The following is a 19,491-nucleotide window of genomic DNA, read 5'->3' on the forward strand; positions in this document are numbered from 1 at the left end:
GGGGGGGGGGGGGGGGGGGGGAGTGGCTGTAGAGCCGGGGCCGGGGAGACTGGAGGGGTTTATTAAAACGGTTGTGATCTACTCTGTGCTTCTGTGGTTTATATCACTTCTAGAAACAAACTTGGCTCATGGGTTGTGGGAGAGTGTAGCTCTGTGGGTCATTTTGTTGCAGACTTCACAACAGACATATTGATTTCCTTTGTGAAAATGAACTTTGCATAACTGGAAAACTTGTTTGTTGATTCTAAATTGTTTGCCTCTGCCAATGACGTCTTTAGAAAGCATTCCCATCTGCATTGTTTCCTGCTAATTCATTAGAGGAAATAAAATCCTCAGGGGATGAAGAGATGATTTGATCCAGCTCCAAGACTTGACATGACATGAAGAGACCAAATAAATACAAGTCAAGTTTCATGTCATGGAGTTTCATTTTCATGGAATTTCTGTGTCAGGGGTGTTACGCCTTCTGCTTTCTGTTTCCTATGAATGGGTTTGAATGCATTCCTGGTATACCGTTCAAAGGCTGCCAGGCTACAGTGCTGGGATACATGCCGAGAATACATTAGTGTAATTTAGTAAAGGTTGGACATGATAATAAGGACTTGCAAAATGAGTCTGTGGCCAAAATAATGATGAATCGATTAATTCCCATCCAGAGAAGTATAAAAGGCAGATTCTGTGAATAGTGTAAGATCAGTAACTTTTAATAATCAGACACAATATGATAAAGAAGCGTATAGCAGCAAAACTATATGTGCACTTATATGAAAATGGGTGTGATAAGAGAAAGCTCATGCTTGTCAGTACTTATCAGTTTATGTCACTGTCTGAGATTAAGCATCGGTGATGCGTCACTGACTGAAAGACAAGAGAAAACTCCAGCCTTGATTTCTATTCATATATGAAGGCAGAGAGCATGAAGAAAACAAAAGTTGGCCTTTTATCCTGTGAAGCAGCTAAAGCTACACAGAGTTAGATGTTAGTGCAGATGGTCTCTCCAGTCAACCCATGAGCCAAGCAGTGTCTGCACAAAAATAAACGGAGACAAGGACCTTTTAATTTGGCTTAGCCAATCAGTATAGCAGCAATCTACATAGGATTAAATGAGGAGACCCATGCAGAGAACCATTTTTTTGTTTCTGTATATTCCTTTTATTTCCTTTTTTTTTTTTTTTAATCATTTTTTCTCTTTGTGTTTTTGTTCTCTTTTATTTATAGAAATGTCCAGCTTGTCTGTCATGGTTCTAAGGAAAACACCTAGTGTTTTTTCTTAGGGCTGTGCAGTCAAACACGCGGTCGTGTTAGTGGTGCTGGCTCACGCAATTGCTGATGATTTACTGTTGTGCATTGCATTTAGTAAAAGCTGGTTCTACTGTACTGCATCTAATGCTTCCACAGGAAGAAAACTCCGAAAGCAGAAGATTCTCTTGTTCGTTGCTCTTTTCTCGGCGCCATCTCAAAATAAGACCAACATGATGATTATGATGAGAGTGCGTTTGTGTGATTATACAGCAAATGCCCAAATTACCATGCTTCAATTAATCTTGTGTGGCATTGTCTCTGTTTTCATAGTAAAATGCAAATAAATTACCCTGCTCAGTGGGGCATTTAATAATAATATCTTCATTTGCTTAATGATGACGCAGTGGTTCAGTGGTCAGCGCTGTCGCCTCACAGCCAGAAGCTTCTGGGTTTTTGCAACTTCCTGGTGTCTTTCTGTGGGACGTGCCTGTTGTGTTTTCCCCTGAGTGGTTCGTTTTTTTCTGCCACCATAAAACAAACGCATGCATGTCAGGTTTTCTTTTCTTTTTTTAAAAAATTGGAAGTAAATGCTTATGAAGAGCTCAAAGTTTGTAGAGTGAAAAACGTGACTACCATGTAAAGTTTTTTGAGGGTTTAGACTATAAAAATAATACATAGGTGGAAGTCCATTCTCTGACAACATCACATGCTGTTTTTATCTGCTGCACAGATATAAACAGCTTAACAGTTCAACAGAACTCGAGTTTATTTTCTCTTTAAAAAAAGAAGTCAAATTTAGGTCCTCGTGAAGTTTTAATAGTCTACAAATGGTTAATAAAACAACTATGAAAGATACGTGGACTTGCATGCCCGCACACCCTTTCCATAGAGTGAAGTTCCACAGAATATTATTTACCTGAGGGCAAGACTTCCTTAGAAATGACACGGCCTCGTGATCAGGGAGGGTTTTAAAAAGTGTTCAACCAGTCAAACAGGCACAATACACCTCTTCTACACTCAGAGACGCAACGCTCAGCAGCGAACAAGCAAGTAAGTATTTCAAATGATTCTTAGATGATTTTGTTACTGAGCATCTGTTAAAGAAAAGCTGAATTTCTTCACATTTCAGTTTTACATTTGTGAATATTTTATATTGTGTCTGTTTTTCCCCTCCACTCACCTATTTTGTGTTTTTTTTTTTTTTTTTTTTTTCTGTATCGCAGGCCTCTGGTTAATGAAAAGTACCCTTCCACTCATTGCTTATTCTGCATATCTGATATGAGCATGGTCACCGCCGAGGAGCTCGAGTGCTGCGTGTGCTGCTACGAGTATTCACGCAGCAACAGGATACCGCGGGTCCTCCACTGCAACCACACCTTCTGCGCCCCTTGTCTGGAGAGAATGTCCAAGCTGGAGGGTGCAATCTACACCGTCTCCTGCCCTCTCTGTCGTTGGATTACCTGCACCAGAGCCAGCCTGACTTTGCCAGGGGCTCTGTGGGTCAACACAGAAATCTGGGACCAGATTTCCACGGAGCAAAATCAGAATGAGAACCATTCAATGGAGGATTTGAAAGACCCAAAGTCGCTACTCATCGAGCACTCACTGTAAGTATAAGCTTCAGAACTGCGGTCCAGTTCCTCTGAATTTTTTTTTTTTCGAGAGAAGTTGTAGTCTGTATCTTACCTAGAGATCTCAATAAATAAAATTTCTCCTCTTTCCTTTTAGACCCGTTTCACAGCATTCTCGTTTGAAGTCCACACTCCTGAGGGTTTTCAGCTGCATGCCTCTGCAGAGCAGACACTAAGTGATTAACAGCAGGATTTGTACCTCTTACATGTTGTTTAATCATAGACTGAAATGTGCAAGACCGTAAAGTTTGCATGATCTGAGCTACACGTAATGGACCTGCACACAGGCCTTCAGTGAGAGTTTGCGTCTTGTGAAGACTGAAGGCCTGAAAGTCTTCCGTGCGACTTGACTTTGTGTGAACTTGACTGTGATTTGGAAGGCACTGAATCTGCCTCCATTTAAAGTTGTGACTGTGAACCTTTTTGTTGTTTTATATCAGCAACAGCAAATGTACTAATGAAAAAATCAATCAGATCAGCACTGTTTATCTGAACAACAAAGATGATTTAAAGCATGATTTAATAATATGGTTTATTTTATAATGAAACTTTCTTGTCACTTTGAAAAAGTAGAATTGGGCTTAAAGATCTATTGTTTTATCACCTATTCAGGTTGTAAATTGTGTTTTTTAAAAAGTAACTAAGTAATTAATTACTTTTGAAAATAAGTAATCAGTAATGGGATTACTTTACTGATTAGCTCTAACACCTCTGCGGTTTTAATGAAGGCCCAACAGCATCTCCACTTTCTGAGAATCCTCAGAAAAATGGACCTGAAGAAGGCGCTGCTGACCGTCTTCTACCGCTGCTCCATTGAAAGTGTACTGACATATTGCATCAGTGTGTGGTTCTCCAGCTGCACCACAGCACAGAGAAAGGCACTCCAGAGGGTCATCAATATGGCCCAAAAAATCAATGGACATTGACTTCCTTCCCTGAAGGACCTGTATAACACTTGCTGTCTTAAGAGGGCACGCAGCATCCTACGGGACGGTACACACCCAGGACACCAGGTGTTTAAGCTGCTGCCGTCTGGCAGGAGGTTCAGGCTGCTGAGGTCCCGAACAAATAGACTCAAGGACAGCTTTTACAACAGGACAATAGCCATAATCAATGCAAACAGCTGACCTGATTGGCTACCTCCCTGGACTTTTTTGGGGGGGGAGGTAACAACAGTAAAAACAATAACAATAATATTTATATTTATAACAAGGTGCAATAATGATTAATGTACAATACAAATATACTTATTCTTCTTTTATTACTAAGTTAATATACTGTGTTGTGTTGTGTCATATTGTGTTATATGTAGTGCTGACGTAGGACAGTTTTCCAATTTCATTGTACTATTGTGCTATGTATGACTGCGGAATGACAAAGAGTTATCTTAGGGGGGGGAAAAAAGGGAATGAATGAGGAAACGAGTCGCTGTGAATTTGAGGTTATTTTATTGGAAAACAATGAAATTGGATTACTTAGCTGAAACCTTTGTCCCTGAATTAGATCTAACAGCCTCTTTACTATACTATGTTAGGATTAAACACAGACATTACAACACAAAACTGATGCAAACAAGGGGAAAGGAATTACTTTGAAAGAAAAAAAAAAAAAAAAAAGAGCTGATAATCCAAAGAAACCAAAGATTCACCTCCTTTAAAAATTCAAAAACACAGTGACTGCTGTTCTCCAAACTTTAGTATAGAAAACCTTTCTGAGATGAAGTAAGCTGTACATGTAAAGGACAGCAGCACCTCTGTCTTGACTGTTGGTTGAGACATACCAGTATAAAGAGCTCTCTTTGAGACACGGGATAATTCATGAGAACGCTAAACTGAGACAGTTTGCATACATTTAATCAGTCAGTCCTTGTGTAGCACAGTGTGCAAGTTTGTTACAACTTCCTAGCAAGCATTTTCAGAGCGTCACAGGGGGAAAAAAAAAAGAAAAAGGAAAATCTCCTCTGTTATGGAGAGGCGTGGGAATTTGGGGTGAAATTTGTGTGTTTCATCTTTTTTTCCCCCTCCCCAGCCCATGTGAGGTTTTTTAAAAAATATTTATTTCAAGGACATTTGATTTCCCCGCTCTTACAATTTAAAAACAGTTTTTCACATTATTTCCCAGACTGGGCATCCCACTCTGAATTTCATAAATACATTCAGCACTCAGTTATTGTAGGGTTTTTTTTTTTGTTGTTGTTGTTGTTGTTTTTTTGTTTTTAAAGAGATTCTATTGCATAAGGACAATCAATCCTGGCTAAAAAACCAAAAAAAAACCCAAAAACACTGTCACTACATTAACAGACTATCACATGTGCACTTAAATTAACACGTATCCATCAGTTTTCACCGTATCTCTTCTTTTAATCCACATCTTCATCGACCTTGCTCTTCCTACCTCGCACAGACATTAAAACTTAATTTAATAAACAGAAGACATATATGAGTAAACATACATAAGTAAGGTACAGTCATTATTATGTCACTAGAAACACAGGGCCTCAGTGGATTAGTGTGAAAACTTTGTAATAAGGCTCACAGGAAGGAACAAGAGAAATAAAATAAAACTAAAAACTGTCAGCTTCACCAGTCTGGCAAGTCAGCGTCTTGAAGCTCAAGTTTCGTTGCAGCTTGTGACAGGAGGAAAATCTCTCTTCACAGATAACCTCGAGATAAAACAGCTGTAAAATATGTTTCAACAACACCATATTAATACATCAGGATACAATGGGGATAAAATGTGGACCATAAACAATTTAAAAGGGAAAAAAAAAGATACATAAATAATACAGAGGATCATTTCAATAACACTAAGAGTCCGTAAGAGCATATAAATGTGCTAGAGGTGAAACGCTGTCTTGTAGTTCAAAGCAGCAAACAATAAGTGACCAACAGTTACTCTACAGTTTAAAATGTCCCTTTGTGATATCATATGGGGAAGTGACCCCCCCCCCCCCCATCCCCCCATTCTCTGTGAGATTTCCTACAAATATGGATACTGCGCGAGGCGCCTAGGGCTTAGCTGGTAGGCACTGTAAACCTCGGTTCGGGGCGTCACACTAACATAAGGAGAACCAGTGGCGAACTGATGCTGGTAGGCTGCAGGGAGGCCGTGCAGCAGGCTGCTCACAGAGTCCTTGCGACTGCCCGAGTCTCTCCTGGAGGAGGATGAGGTGTACGTTGCTGCATAAGCGGAGGGGGAGTGTCCGTGGGTGCTGTGACCACGGCCCAGCAGCTGCTCCGTGGCCTGAGAGGCTGAGGAAAGGGCAGTAGAGGCTGGGTAGGTATATAAGCTGGGGGGGGCGGCAGCAGCGGCCGAGCCGGACGCCAGGGCTGCCACCTCGGGGAAGCTGTAGTGAGAGGCTGAGACGGCCTGGTGGAACGTCTGCTGGCGACGTAACGATGAGTCGCTGTGGGAGAGTCCCGAACGCTCCTGAGATGAAGAAACTACTGTGTGAACCTTTGAAAATAAATACATACACTTAATCAGGCGCTGGGTACAACATGCAAGAAGATTATAGTCTGCATCTACATCTTTGGTATCGTCAGTTTCTTGTGCCAAATGGGGAGGAACAAACAAACAAAACCCCACTTGTTTTTCCCCTCCCTTTTTTTGTGTTATATAACTGCCAGATAACAGATGAAGGTGCGCGCTTGAATGTTACCTACACCGCTCCCCTTGGATTTGACAGACAGCTTTGGGTTTATTAAAAGGGCTGCAATTATTCATTGAGTAACTCAATTATAAAAAAAGTGTTACCGTAACTGCCACAAAACTGTCAAACCACCTACTGAACTTGCTCCAACGTGAAGAAAAGCAAACTCTGGAGTTGCTCCCATCTACCGCACTTTGTTTTGCACAGTGAAAAATCTTAACAGCTACAGAAGTTAAAATAAACACATGTGTGTGCAGATGACCTGTTAACATAGTCTGAGTGGGTGGGTCTAAAGGGGGGCATAGGGTGCCCTAGTGCACAAACAAAAAAATATATAATATAATCTATCAGATATACACTGTATGTATTATTTTTATTTTTAAATTGTTACAATTTCTAAAATGAATCGTTAATTTAATATTTTTTATTTACAAAAGTAATTCTGATTACTCAATTGATGGAATAATTCAATTACTAAAATAATCAACAGCTGCAGCTCCAATTGTGTTGTAAAAATAACAGCCGGAGCCTTAACAGGAAAAAAACGAGGGGAACTCCTGGTGCTTGACATAATGTGCATATAAAGCAAAACTAATGCTAAAATTTGATAATTTTAGATGTTCAGTACATTAGCTGTCCAATCGCTGCATATGGTACAAATGCAAAACCTCACCGAAAGTTTCAATACACATTTCCCCCAGCAGAGGGCAGTAAATACACGTAGGCCTTTAATAACAGGATATTAAGAATCCTTGGGAAAAAAAAAAAAGTTTTATACCTTTGCTGGTAAAAGGTGCTAATGTCATAACTTATGACAGCTCCTGACCTTTTCACTCAATCACATGATGAAATGGTGCACTCTGATGTAGCTTACCCATAACCTTTTTTACTCTCCTCATATTGCTACAATCAAAATAAGGGCCCAGCCTCCTGTAGTTGATTAGTTGCGTGGTTATGGACAAGGATTCTCACAAAACAGTGTCCCATTAACACACATTAATTACTTAATGTAAAACCAACAAGATAAAACAAGCCTCACCTGGCTGAGGTTTAAAGGGTGCGACTGGCTTGGCACCAGTCCATGGCGCTCCACACTTTCCCCTGAACTGCACGGCTGTCTGTTAGAGGATCTCTTGGGCTTGATGTAATTCACTGAGAATTCAAAGCAGTAAGACATACTTAATTATGCAGCTTTCACACTTCAGTTAAATACACTGCTAAAACTACAGCAGCACACGGGTGACTCACCAGTCTCCAAGCGTCCACGGGACTCTGCTCCTCTCTCAGATGCCTGTGTTTTGATTGAAGGTGCCACTACTGCCAGAGACTTTGCCTGGCGAGATGACATAGTGCTCGCTGGGTTGAGAGTGCGTGGAAGGGGAGTCAGGGGGCTGGCAGTAGAGGAGTCCGAGTCGTGTACAGTCACACAGCTGATAACGTTGGTGCGCTGGCTCAGTCCAAGACTGTGGAGGAAGTAAGTGTAATTCCCCGGGTCATATCAGGCAAACGAGTACGTCAACAGCTTTCATTCTACATGAATTGGGTCCCAGTGCTGTCTATGAGCTCAAAGAAGCCTTGCTTTGCATTTCTCTCATTTACCTTGACATTCTGAAATTTCAACTTAGGAATGAAAGTGATCTGAGAAAGAAACACCACACCACTGTGTTCAGTGCAGAAGAGCATCCTGTTCTCACCTAGCAGGGTGGAACTTATGCTCATCCTCCGTGTCTGTGTCACTGTGAATCGTAATGATGCTGACCGCTGGGCTCGGCGTGTCCGAGATCACGATCGGCTGTGACAAGGCTGCGCTGGAGCTGGTTGGAGTCACGCCACTACTCACCACTGATGCAGTAGATACACCCCTACGGGAAAGAAAAACACCACCACCACCAACCAGTGACTGTGTGTTCAACCCATCATGCACAAGTGATTTCAGCTGCGGTACCACAAAGAAGACTTTAAATAAAAATTTAAAAATAAAGCCATTTTCTTTGCTTCTAGTTTCAACTAGTTTTTACTCCCATAAGAATGCTTTTTGTCTGAGTGGCAGCACGTATCGTTTAGCAGAATACTGCAGTGGATGCTGTGCCCTCAGCGCAGGTATAAAGTGTCCTGTCACTGTTTGCAAGCGACAGAACCAGTGTGGCCACTGTCATAGGCCCTTTAGCCATCTCTCCCTCGGTATGGTAGCTTAAACCCCAATGAGGACTCTTAAAATTAAACTGGAAGAAGAGCAGAGTTGTACCAACCTGTTTCTGTTCTCCCCACGTCTGGCTTTCACCTTCTTCCTCTCCTGCTGAGTCTTGGTAATGCTCCTATAAGGTCAAAGGTCAGACTAGTTTAGCCTTCATATTTGCCATTTTACTTCACCTTTCAATGCAGTATTTCTCATGTAGTATGAAATTAACCAGTTCTAGTCTTGCTACTCAACTACACAAAAGCCCCAAAAGATTTGTAGCGTCTTATTAACTTATCTGAAATGAGTTAATTTGAGGGCAAAGTGTTTGCGTATGAAATAACAATAACATAGCATTTCAGATACTAGTTATGAAAAGCTATAAAAAGTTATTTAATATTTAAACGATTTCGTTATTTTTATGCTAATTTAACCTGAAAGAAATAACATTGAAAATGATTCAGCTTTAAATTTGAGAAGCCCATCAGTCTACATGCATCTTTAACAGTTGTTGGTTGACCCACCGCCAGCTGTGTCCCTGCTGCGTGGCAGCATCTGAGTGAATCGTTTCCACAGGTGATTCGGTGACATTTGACTGATGGGCAGAGCCGTGGATGGCCACGCCTGGGACCTGCTGCCATGATGATGGTATGAGGATCTGCTGGGTACCAGTGGGCCAGGCCTGCTGAGAAAAAACAAAAAACAAAAAAGAAAACACAACAACCAACACTTGAGTACATGTAATATGGAAGACAAATTGTGTATGGATGAAAACAAATTATCTGATTGTTGGAATGGGCCAGACAAACTGAGCCATGCGGACATATAAATTCCAAAGAGGCAAGCCAATGGCCAATCTCTTCTACAGGCAAAAGCGCAAAGCTAGATAAGCGAGCAACCTTTCCCAAGCCATTCCTTAATTATAACATTGCCCTGCAACAAATCCACAAGATGATAATCATGCAAAGCACAAACAATGAAGCACCGTAAAATGTCAGATCAGGTATAAAGACAAGTAGACAGAACCATGGTGCCTGTTAAAGAAGAAACACTTAAGAGATTAGTTGAGTTCCCTGCTGCTAAACAGTCTGCTGATGATATGTCTTGGGAAAAGGCATGCCATATGTTCTGGGGCTGAAACAAAAAACAAACAAACACAAAAAAGAAAAAAAGTATGTGTCAGAGTCAGACAGGCTGTCAGGACAGTTTAGAAGACTTTGTTGCTGCAGCCCCCTCTGCTGAAACCAAGGAAGGACATGGCAAGAGAAGCTGCAAGCAAAGCGCAGACCAACTCAGCAACACATGCGCTCCATGCCCTCAGCAGACCTATGGGGAAAGACTGGGGAATGAAACTGTGTGAATGGTGTGGGGCGAGCATGTCCTTATGAGTAAAAACGCAGTGTAAATTTGGTCAATTTTGCACTGTGGAGGGGGGTTTATAAAATAAAGTAGTAATATAAAATGTGATGCCAGAACACACACACAAAAAACGTTTGATTTTCCTACAAAAATTTGCATCAAACGACCATAATTATGAAAGGTGACAAATCCACATGTGAAGAGGAACGATGCTGAAATACGATGTGTAAAACAAAGATGGGCCCCATACAACGTGTGGCAGAGAGGCAGCGGAACACTTGCAAACAAAACAAAAAAGAAAAGAAAAAAAAAAGGGAGAGCCAGGCAGGAGAGAGATGGCATTGTTAGTGGTAGAGGGAGTGTGCATGTGCATGTCTTTCTTCGGGTATGTCATCGTTGCTTTACCAGCACTGTGGCTGTGTGTTCCAGGAGGGTAGGCCGACCCACCCCAGTGCCCAGCCCAAGGGGCAGAGAATACTGCGGGGCTAGGCCTGCTGGGGGTGGGTGCAGGGTGGCCACCATCAGGGGTGTGCAGGAACCCTGGAGGAGGGAGGGGCAGTGTTAAGTCATGATGAAAAGTAGCACCCCTCAAGACTGATACAGATTTTTTCTTTTTTTTAAATAAAAACAGGCAGAGCAGATACACCCAGCTGCACAAGAGATGCACACTGGCACCGCTGGCCATCTGGAGACCTGGCCTCTGCAGAGTGCAGCAATTATTCCTCATTTTAGCAAACAGCAATTAACCAGCTTTTGGAAGCAGATGAGTCTCACTACACATGTGGCCTTTCTCCCACATAAAAAGACTGGGAATAAGAGGCCTGGCCAAGAGTGGTGATCCAGTCAGCTCTGAAAGCAAATTCAAGTGGAGACACACAGTCAACAGAAAAAGAAAAACAAACAGAATTTACAGTAAAGCCCAGGCCCTCGACTTATTTCAACACTCACATTTAAGTAGCTAACATCTTATGCCCTAAATTCCTTTGACGAACCTGATCTGCCTTCCTCCTGGCAGTAAGACCAACAAAAGCAGGGAGAATTTTTAGATGCACTTAGTACATCCACAAAGGAGCAAAACAAGGCATCAGTGCTCCACAAACTGGTGCACGTAACACCGGGATGTTTCCAGATTTTTTACAGTAACCCCCGAGCTGAAATTATTGAATGACAGATTAATAAAAAGAAAGAAAAAAAAGGTGTATTTATGTACATTTAAGTTATATCAGATAATAAAGAAAACCCAAATACATCAGACCCCAGTTACAACTTAACCTCATCTCTTCCTCCAGGAAATGTGAATATAACCTCCATCTATGTTCAGTGTTGGACCCATTGAGAATGCACAGCTGTCACTCGAATGGTCACAATAAAGACTGAATCCATTCACGGCACAGAAGCATAGAATTACAAATAAAACAGTGAAAAGTGAGCAAATCAGTCAAAGCCACGGCACTTCTTTCTGCCTGCCCGTGTGTGGCACGTCTAAAAGCGGAAGAATTCTCAGGTAAAGGTTGCAAACAGTCACACACGATGCTTTTTATTTTTAAACAGTCATAACATCACCCACTGTAAATCCACAATCAAACTCACCCAAAATAACTAGGGAACAGAAAATGTTAAAAAACAAAAAACAAGATGCTGTGTCTCTTGATAGAAAATTCATAAATTAAAAAAAAAACCAAAACAAAACTCAAGAATTCCTTCAAACGCTGCACCTTCCAAACTCTTACCTGTGTCAGCATACTTGGCTGTATCTGCAAGGACTGAGTAGACTGGTTCTGAGGTACTATCGGTACAGAGTTCTCCACCCTCACGGGGAAACTGGAACTCTTACTGGATGACTGCAGCCCTAGAAAACGATGACAAACATCTCAATTATTAAAGGATCTACCATCTACTACAACATCTACAAATATTGTAGTAGATGGTAAAAAAACAAGACTTTGTTGGTACAGAAAGCCTGACACAAACCAGCACAGAGGATTCATACCTTTAAAACTGAAATCAAAGTGAATGTTTGTATTCAACTTTATGACTTACCTTGGATAGTGGAGGGTGGACAGACGATGAGTGTCTGCTGGAAGGGTTCTGTCTGGCTACACAGCCCAGCAGGACGCGTTGGGATCGGGACACTCTGTTGAGTCAGCCCGGGAATGTTGATGGTCGCCTGCTGGTACAAAGCTGGCTGGTAGTTCAGCAAAGGCACCGCACCCGCTGCAGAAGGCACCTGTTAAAACAACAAAGCCCATTAATACCAGCGAAGACTACAGGTTGATAGAAGAGTAAAAATTTTGCATCATACCTGGTTATGCTGGTTTAGTTGGCTACTGAAGGTCACGGTGAGGTTGCCCGCTGCAGCACTGGGGACTGCATTGGTCGAGTAGAGGGATTTGCTGCTTTCATAGGAGCTCCGGCGCTTGCAGATCTCCATATTCTGAAAGCACGACTTCACACTGAAGAAGAATTAATACCATTACATCAGCAAATGCATTTAAATAGACCAATAACTCTTCATCCTGCTACACACACTTACTGGGAGCTATGGGGATAATCCATGAGGTGGCTCATCGTGACAAAGGGGTGACCCAGAGTTTTTGTAGGTGTGATCCTTTTGTCAGCATCCAGACGAAGCATTCGCTTTAGGAGGTCTATAAACTCTCTCCTGTCAGCTTTCTCAGCCAACATGTCAGTTCCCTCCAAATGAGAGGAAAGGTTGACCTGGTACGTTAATGGGAAGGGAAGGAAAAAAAGGAAAAACCTAGTCAGGCAATCACTACATGCCATATTTAATGCCATTTCCTGGGTTATGCACTTATTTGGACATACCTGCATCATGTCATCCAGACAGTTAAAGATGTACTTTCTAGCCTCCTTAGATTTGATGCCCATCTCCATTTCATGTTCTGACGGGGTCTAAAAAAAGAAGCACAATATCCATTTATGTTTCATAACACTACCATTTACAGACATTAAATCAGTTGAATGGGGACAACCAAAATGAAGGAACCAAATCAAAACGAGCATCAAGTCTCTTTACAGGATACCAAGATACCGTAATATTAACCTTAAGCCTCCAGAGCGGGTAGCTAGAGTCAGGGCCTCGATTGAAGAAGCGGCTAGTCTTTGTGCCGGCACTTAGAAGATACTCGGCAGGTAGGCCTTGAGTCTGGGAAATGTAACGGATCTGGACACGGAAGAAAATATTCAGATTAAGCAATCACTGCAGAACTGCGATGTTTCAAGTACTGTGTAGTTAAGAGTACTATAACTGACTTATTTATTAAATACGTATACCTGAATTCAGAGCAGCATGGCATTTTAGAACCCTCTCTTGGTTAATAGGTCAATTATAATTTGCCAACAACACTCAATCTGATGTGAGAAAAACTAAATATCATTCTCTTACAAAGCAGGGTGGTGGCACATTCATGTAGTCTTGCTTACTTGAAGCAAAATGTGACCTTTATTCAAAGGAAGACTTTCCTAGTCTTTCTTTGAGCACTGTTTTTGCTAACTTGTAAGTCCTTGGGACCATTAACATGACTGACCTGGTCATACTCAGAGGCTCCAGGGTACAAAGGCCAACCCAGAAACAGCTCAGCAATCACACACCCTAGAGACCACATGTCAATGGCCTCACAGAAGGGCAGCCCCAAAATGATCTCTGGAGCTCTAAACAAGAAAGATGAGATTTATACATTAATGTGGGGACAGAACCGGGCTACTCAACTGAGTCATATTAACACAACTCTTACGCATAACACTGCAAACTAAAAGCCACTTAAACGCCCCACTTACCTGTAGTAACGAGACTGTAAGTAGGTTGAGCACACTGCTTTGGACACATGACTTGCAGAGCCGAAGTCGATGACCTTCACCCTGTAGGGCTGTCTAATGGGGTCCACCAACATGATGTTTTCAGGCTTCAAGTCTGCATGAATTAAACCCAGGCTCTTCAGTTTCATTAGTGCTGTAGCCACCTAAAGACATGAACACATGAGAGTTAGTCTGGGTGAAAAAAGAGGAATCAGCTTTTTTTCTGCATTCACAGTTTGCCAACCTGCTGCAAAATGGGGCGAATGTGCCGTAGGGGAAGTGGGCTGAACTTGCTCTGCTTGAGAAAGTCGTACAAGTTCTGTTCAAGCATCTCAAAAACCAAGCAGGTGTGACCCTTGTGTTGGAAGCATTCGTACGAACGCACAAAGTTGTACTCATCTGCGTTTTCTGCACTCAGCCGGTTCAGAATGCCCACCTATTAGGAAAGGGAAAAAACAACCAAATATGATGAGAAAGACAAATGCTAGTACACCCCTATGAAGGGAATGCAAGTGTAGTGAACAACAATTTGTGTATGTAGCGTAAACTTTTAGAAGAAACTGGTACATCGAACAAAATCCTGTCTACTTACCTCAATTTGACCCTGCCGAGCATATGAAGGGTGGTTTTTCAGAATCTTGATTGCTACAATCTCATTGGTTCCCCTCTTCCAGCACTTAGCCACTTGTCCAAATGTGCCCCTCCCCAGGAACTCCAGCACTTCATAGCTGCTGGACACGGAGCAGAGGATCTCATGCTGCACAAGCTGATAATCCCCTTCACCATTGGAGCTGCTGCTCTTGGTGGTTGGAGCCGAGTGAGGTATGGACTGGCCTGTGCCCCCGCCTCCACCGCCGCCTGTACGCGTGGAGTAAGTTGCCGCAGGAGCTGAGAGCTCTTCTAATATCTGGACGCTTCCACATCCGCTTCCGCTACCGTCGCTGGCTGCCTCCATCTTTCTCTTCTGCCCATGCCTGTGCCCCCTAGTTTCAGAGGACGTCTCGTGAGCATAAGAGGAGGATATAGCCTGCTCAGTGACGCGTCGACTGGATCCACGAGGAAGACTGCCGGTGCTATCAGCTGCTCGCACCACCACTTGACCCCTGGAGCCAGGCGCTGTAGGGGGGAAGACCAGAGATGGCGCAAATGGTGGCACAGCCATGGCTGGGGTGAATGTGTATGCGGACTGGCCCGCTATGGATCCATAAGCCTCAGTGGTGGACACGTCCCAAACGTTGCTTTCCACCTTGAGCTTCTTGACACGGCAAAAGGCACTGGAGGAGATTGACGGAGGGGAGAACACCTGCAGCTGGGAACTCATAGCTGTAAAGAAATTGAAGAGTGTCAGCCACATGGCCAACCAAACAAAACAAAAACAAAGCAACCCAAACAAATACAGTTGTGTATCTTAGAATAACTGTGATACATTATTGTACTGTGTACATTTCTCTAGCCAAACCTCATTTCTTTATATTTTGGTACCAAAATGGAAATAGATGCAGTAATTTAATGAAGCTTGTACAAACATAAATAGAAATAAAGCATATAAAACAAAAATAAGTCAGTCAGTATTTGGAAGGACCACATTTATTCCTGAGCACTGCCTGAACTCTTAGCCAAGCTTCTTGCCATTTTAAGTAGCCTTCAGGGATAGTTCTCCAGGCATCTTGAAGGACATTCAAAGTTGTTCTTTGGATGTTCACTACCCTTTGTTTTGGTCTGTCAATACGACTTCTTGAGTTACCACATTCACAAGTCAGGAAAAAATTTACCTCTGACCTTAACCTTGAAGTCAATGTCACCAAGATTTGAACTTGTCTGAGATTTTCAGTAAACTCACCTATGGCATGAATTAAAAATCCTACACTGCCATGTTCTCGAGTCATCACATTCACAAACTTGTGTCTATGCTGTCTAGCAGCATTATGACAATGTCCCATCATCCTTTCATGACTGGAAAAAAGCCAATTTTCAAGGGAGAACTCTGAAAGACATTCAGCAAGCCTGTAGAACTATTGCTTAACAAAAAACAAACAAAGAAAAACAAAACACCAAAACCCACAAAGAAATGAGAGATGCCTCAAGACTTTTGCACAGTTCTGTTTTGTTGCAAGTTTATTGCATATTAAATATAAGTCGACACCTCAGAGTTTGATCGAATCCAACCCATGTCTGTATGCCTGCATATAAAGCAATTTCAGGAAGTATGCCTGACGAATGAAAACTGCACGAAACACTGATTTACAACTAGGCAGGATCTTGCGCAAGGGGTAGCTGCATTTCCAAATGCATGCATACCTATTGAGGCATGAGGGGCACCCATGATTAAAATCATATTCTTTTGGAAAGTGGTAAATCATCAAACAAAAACAAAAGGTGGGGAGGTGTCTAATGGGTTTTTGAGATTCCAAGTGAATTGAACAATAAGTCTTCTGTAATGCCAGTTTGAATCACATGGTGGTGTAGTGGGTCAATATGGAGTCCAGACTGCAAGAGCCCAGTGTGGAAAGAAGAGGAAATGTAGCTCAAGAGGCAAATGTGAAGGGATGTGTATTGGAGCTAACAATACAGCAATCAATTCCTTAAGCATTCCAGAAAGAGTCATTCCCCTTGTAAAGAAAGGAAATTTAGAAAGAAAAAACAAAAATAGTAAACATCTGAGTGGTACAGGTGGTGGCAGCAATGAAAACTTGGCATGGTTTTTAACTCTCCCACTTCAACCTTCTGTACGCCACAACTTTGTTGTTCTTCTTCTTGGTTGGGTGACGGACAGCACAAATAAGAGTAGCTTACAGACCGGTTGTACCATATACTTTGGACACAGGGTTGCGACAACTGCGCAGACCCTAACGCTTACTGCCTGATGATGACATTTACTCGATTGCTAGTAGATTCATGGATATGTTAAGTGTAATGCAATCTTAATAATGTTTGTTATTAATTTGCTATAATGCCAAATGTGTGGCATAAAGAAAATATCCATGCAAGTGTAGGCAGCAGCTCTTGCTACTTCTGTGCAAATACAGTTGGCAGTAGCCCAAAAACCACATGACTGAACAGTGGGAAAACAAACGCCAGAGAAAGGCCCCAGCTACAAGACTCCGAGGATGCACGGATGAATACCTTCAGCAAGTAATATAGATGGATTTTGCAGCTGCCAGTTCAATATTCAGGCCACAGAAATACTATCCTGGAGTAAAGGGTCCGTAATCATACAACTTTTCCATTCCTCTATATTTCTTCCTGCAGCTCAGGTTAATGTCACCATCAACTCGAAACAACCTGAAGTCTGATACCATCTGACATTGGTCCAGGAAGTACGAGTGTGTCACTTTGTTGCTGCAATGCTCCACGAAGCACATCAAGCTCCAATCACTATCTTAATCAGTTATGACAAGCGATCACTAGAACAGCGACCGCTCTGAAATACCCATTGTTTCCTCAGTAGCTCCTCCAAGATTACAGGCCTCGCTTATGCCAGTAGAACTGTCACCACAATGAGCTGATGGAAGACTTCCCAATAACTAAAATATGATGCACAAAAAACCCCACTAACAGAGTGGTAAAACGCACCTGGAAAAAGTCATGTTGAAGCAGGGGGTGGGAACTTGTCTGATAAAGTAATTAAAATTCGGGGATCTGCTGCTACTCACCAGAAAAAAAAAAAAATCTTAAGTGAAAAACAACAACAAACCAGTGATTTTTTTTAAAAAAAGGGAGAGAGAAAAAGCCCTGTAACAAGTCTACCGCACCACTTAGGGCAAATACTGTTATTAATATGGGGACAACTACATTAAAACTTTCTGGTAAAACACTGCACCCTAGTGGTGAAACCTTTAGTTAAATTTAGCAAATTCTGATTTTCATTTACTTTTAAAGGAATAAGCCAAAAAATAAAAAATCTATTTTTTTTTTCCATTTTTTTGGACCATTTATGGATGGACCTGTAAAAGCAGTAGCAATGGCCAAATGTATATTTTGAGTGGCCCAATTTTTAAAATTGACCTATTTGTATACATTAGAGCCATTCCACATAATAAAATAAATTACTTTTTAATTTCTTGTATCTTTTATTTGTAAGTTGTATCTTATAAAATTTATTTCAGTCTGTTACTGTTCTTATTTTCTTGGAGCAACGGTAACCACATAATTTCCTCAGGGATTAATAAGGTATTCTGATTTAAGTTATTCTGTTCAATTAAAAACTTTCCATAAAAATCCTTTATTTTATAGAAGAAACATTATTTTAATGATTTAAGCCTAAATTATCCGATATAATAGCTTCAGATCTGCTTTTAAATAATGTCCACGATCTACTTCTTAGTGGAGAGGGAAAAAAGTGAATACGCTTGTGTTAATTTAAGTTTATATAGTCATGCGTGTTGCTCATCTAACTGTAGGCAACGCTACCTGGAACTTGAGAGTGAATTTTACTGTAAATAACTGCGAACTGTTTGTGTTTCTGTGCAAGTCAGTAAGCTGGTTTAGGTAAACCGACAAAAGAAACGAAACAGCTAGCAAGCATAGTGACAACATTAAAGGACGGACGTGCTTACGGAAAAGTTTCATAACGGCGTTAACAGGCAGAGACAACACGGAGAACATGACAAACACACCGCCCGGCAGTAGTGATCTGTTCTTTGATATCAGAAGTGTTTGTCGGTTAAATTAAGCTACTGGTCTTGCAAACGAAAACCTGTATTTAATACAAACCTATTGTCAGGCTCTTACACAGACCCACTTCTACTGCAATCTCGATTAATAACTTGCACAACTCGTCACCGTGTTTTGAAGCTAGTTTTCAATGCTGCATTTACCTCCTAAAAAAATCTGACTGACCCCTCACTCGTTTTTCAGTCGACCCTTTGTTACAACAAAAACCCCTCGAACTGCCCTGCTAAGGGTGGAGGGTGGAGATCTTCGACGGATCGGCTCAACCAAATTCTTTAGCTACAGTTTACCATTCACGGCTGAAGTTTATAGACAACTGCTGTGTTCAAGCCACTGATGACACATCTCCATATCGCTACTAAAAAAAAAACTAAAACCCTTCATATTTCTGGTAGTTATTTTCCAGCTAAAGTAAGAGACTTAAGATCAAATCAACGAGGCAACGATACTTAACTCGCTAATGCTAACATGCTAACGCAGCCACTTTTTTACAATATGGTGCTTAAAAAGCATCTCATCCAAGCAAGCGGGGTTAAATCATTCTCAAGGTGACCAGAACAGATGGTGACTGTAGAGTGACTTGAACATACCGGATTTGATGTTAGGACAGCTTGGAAACACAGGCTTCGTCTGAGGTTTAAATCCCACTGCAGTCTGCTGCCAATCCGATTAGCTTCCGCTAGTTAACCTTAAATGCTAGCTAGGCCTGCATTGTGTCTTCAGTCGATGGTGAGCCCGACAGCGAGAGAAGGCCTTACAGCGCAAAACCTCCAGAGGGGAAAAGTTCTCATGGTATCAATAAATGAATTCATCTAATCCTAAAATTTATACAGCAGTTAGTTATAACATGATTTATCCTTCTCTAAAATCGACTGCCTTAAAGCAGCGAAAACCACTTTTCACCGGAACTAACCACGTCCTTATACAGCTGCGAATCCAACGTC

At 41.7% G+C, this 19,491-nt stretch overlaps 2 protein-coding genes across 5 annotated transcripts; one reads left to right on the forward strand and one right to left on the reverse strand.

Annotated features, from left to right (window-relative positions):
* The first annotated feature begins 13 nt into the window (after positions 1 to 13).
* Positions 14 to 4,827, forward strand: LOC146518825 (uncharacterized). Its single transcript, XM_085160367.1, has 3 exons — positions 14 to 2,292; positions 2,466 to 2,849; positions 2,971 to 4,827. The coding sequence occupies exons 2-3, from the start codon at positions 2,521 to 2,523 to the stop codon at positions 3,047 to 3,049; spliced, it is 408 nt and encodes a 135-aa protein (XP_085016493.1). The 5' UTR covers positions 14 to 2,292; positions 2,466 to 2,520; the 3' UTR covers positions 3,050 to 4,827.
* Positions 1,129 to 19,480, reverse strand: hipk1b (homeodomain interacting protein kinase 1b). 4 transcript variants are annotated; one of them, XM_085160349.1, is made up of 18 exons: positions 19,138 to 19,480; positions 14,469 to 15,199; positions 14,121 to 14,312; positions 13,859 to 14,040; positions 13,609 to 13,732; positions 13,125 to 13,244; positions 12,887 to 12,973; positions 12,594 to 12,778; positions 12,363 to 12,513; positions 12,101 to 12,287; positions 11,791 to 11,909; positions 10,466 to 10,600; positions 9,226 to 9,383; positions 8,775 to 8,840; positions 8,220 to 8,387; positions 7,774 to 7,988; positions 7,565 to 7,677; positions 1,129 to 6,329 (listed from the first exon to the last, which is right to left on the reverse strand). In XM_085160349.1, exons 2-18 carry the CDS (start codon positions 15,195 to 15,197, stop codon positions 5,853 to 5,855), a joined length of 3,408 nt encoding a protein of 1,135 aa, XP_085016475.1. In that variant the 5' UTR covers positions 15,198 to 15,199; positions 19,138 to 19,480; the 3' UTR covers positions 1,129 to 5,852. The 4 variants fall into 4 exon arrangements, with proteins under 4 accessions (XP_085016475.1, XP_085016474.1, XP_085016477.1 ...); XM_085160348.1 differs by having other exon boundaries at positions 9,226 to 9,386; XM_085160351.1 differs by lacking the exon at positions 10,466 to 10,600.
* Positions 19,481 to 19,491: the final 11 nt, after the last annotated feature.

Source organism: Neolamprologus multifasciatus, chromosome 5, assembly GCF_963576455.1.
Source record: "Neolamprologus multifasciatus chromosome 5, fNeoMul1.2, whole genome shotgun sequence".
Taxonomy (NCBI): domain Eukaryota; kingdom Metazoa; phylum Chordata; class Actinopteri; order Cichliformes; family Cichlidae; genus Neolamprologus; species Neolamprologus multifasciatus.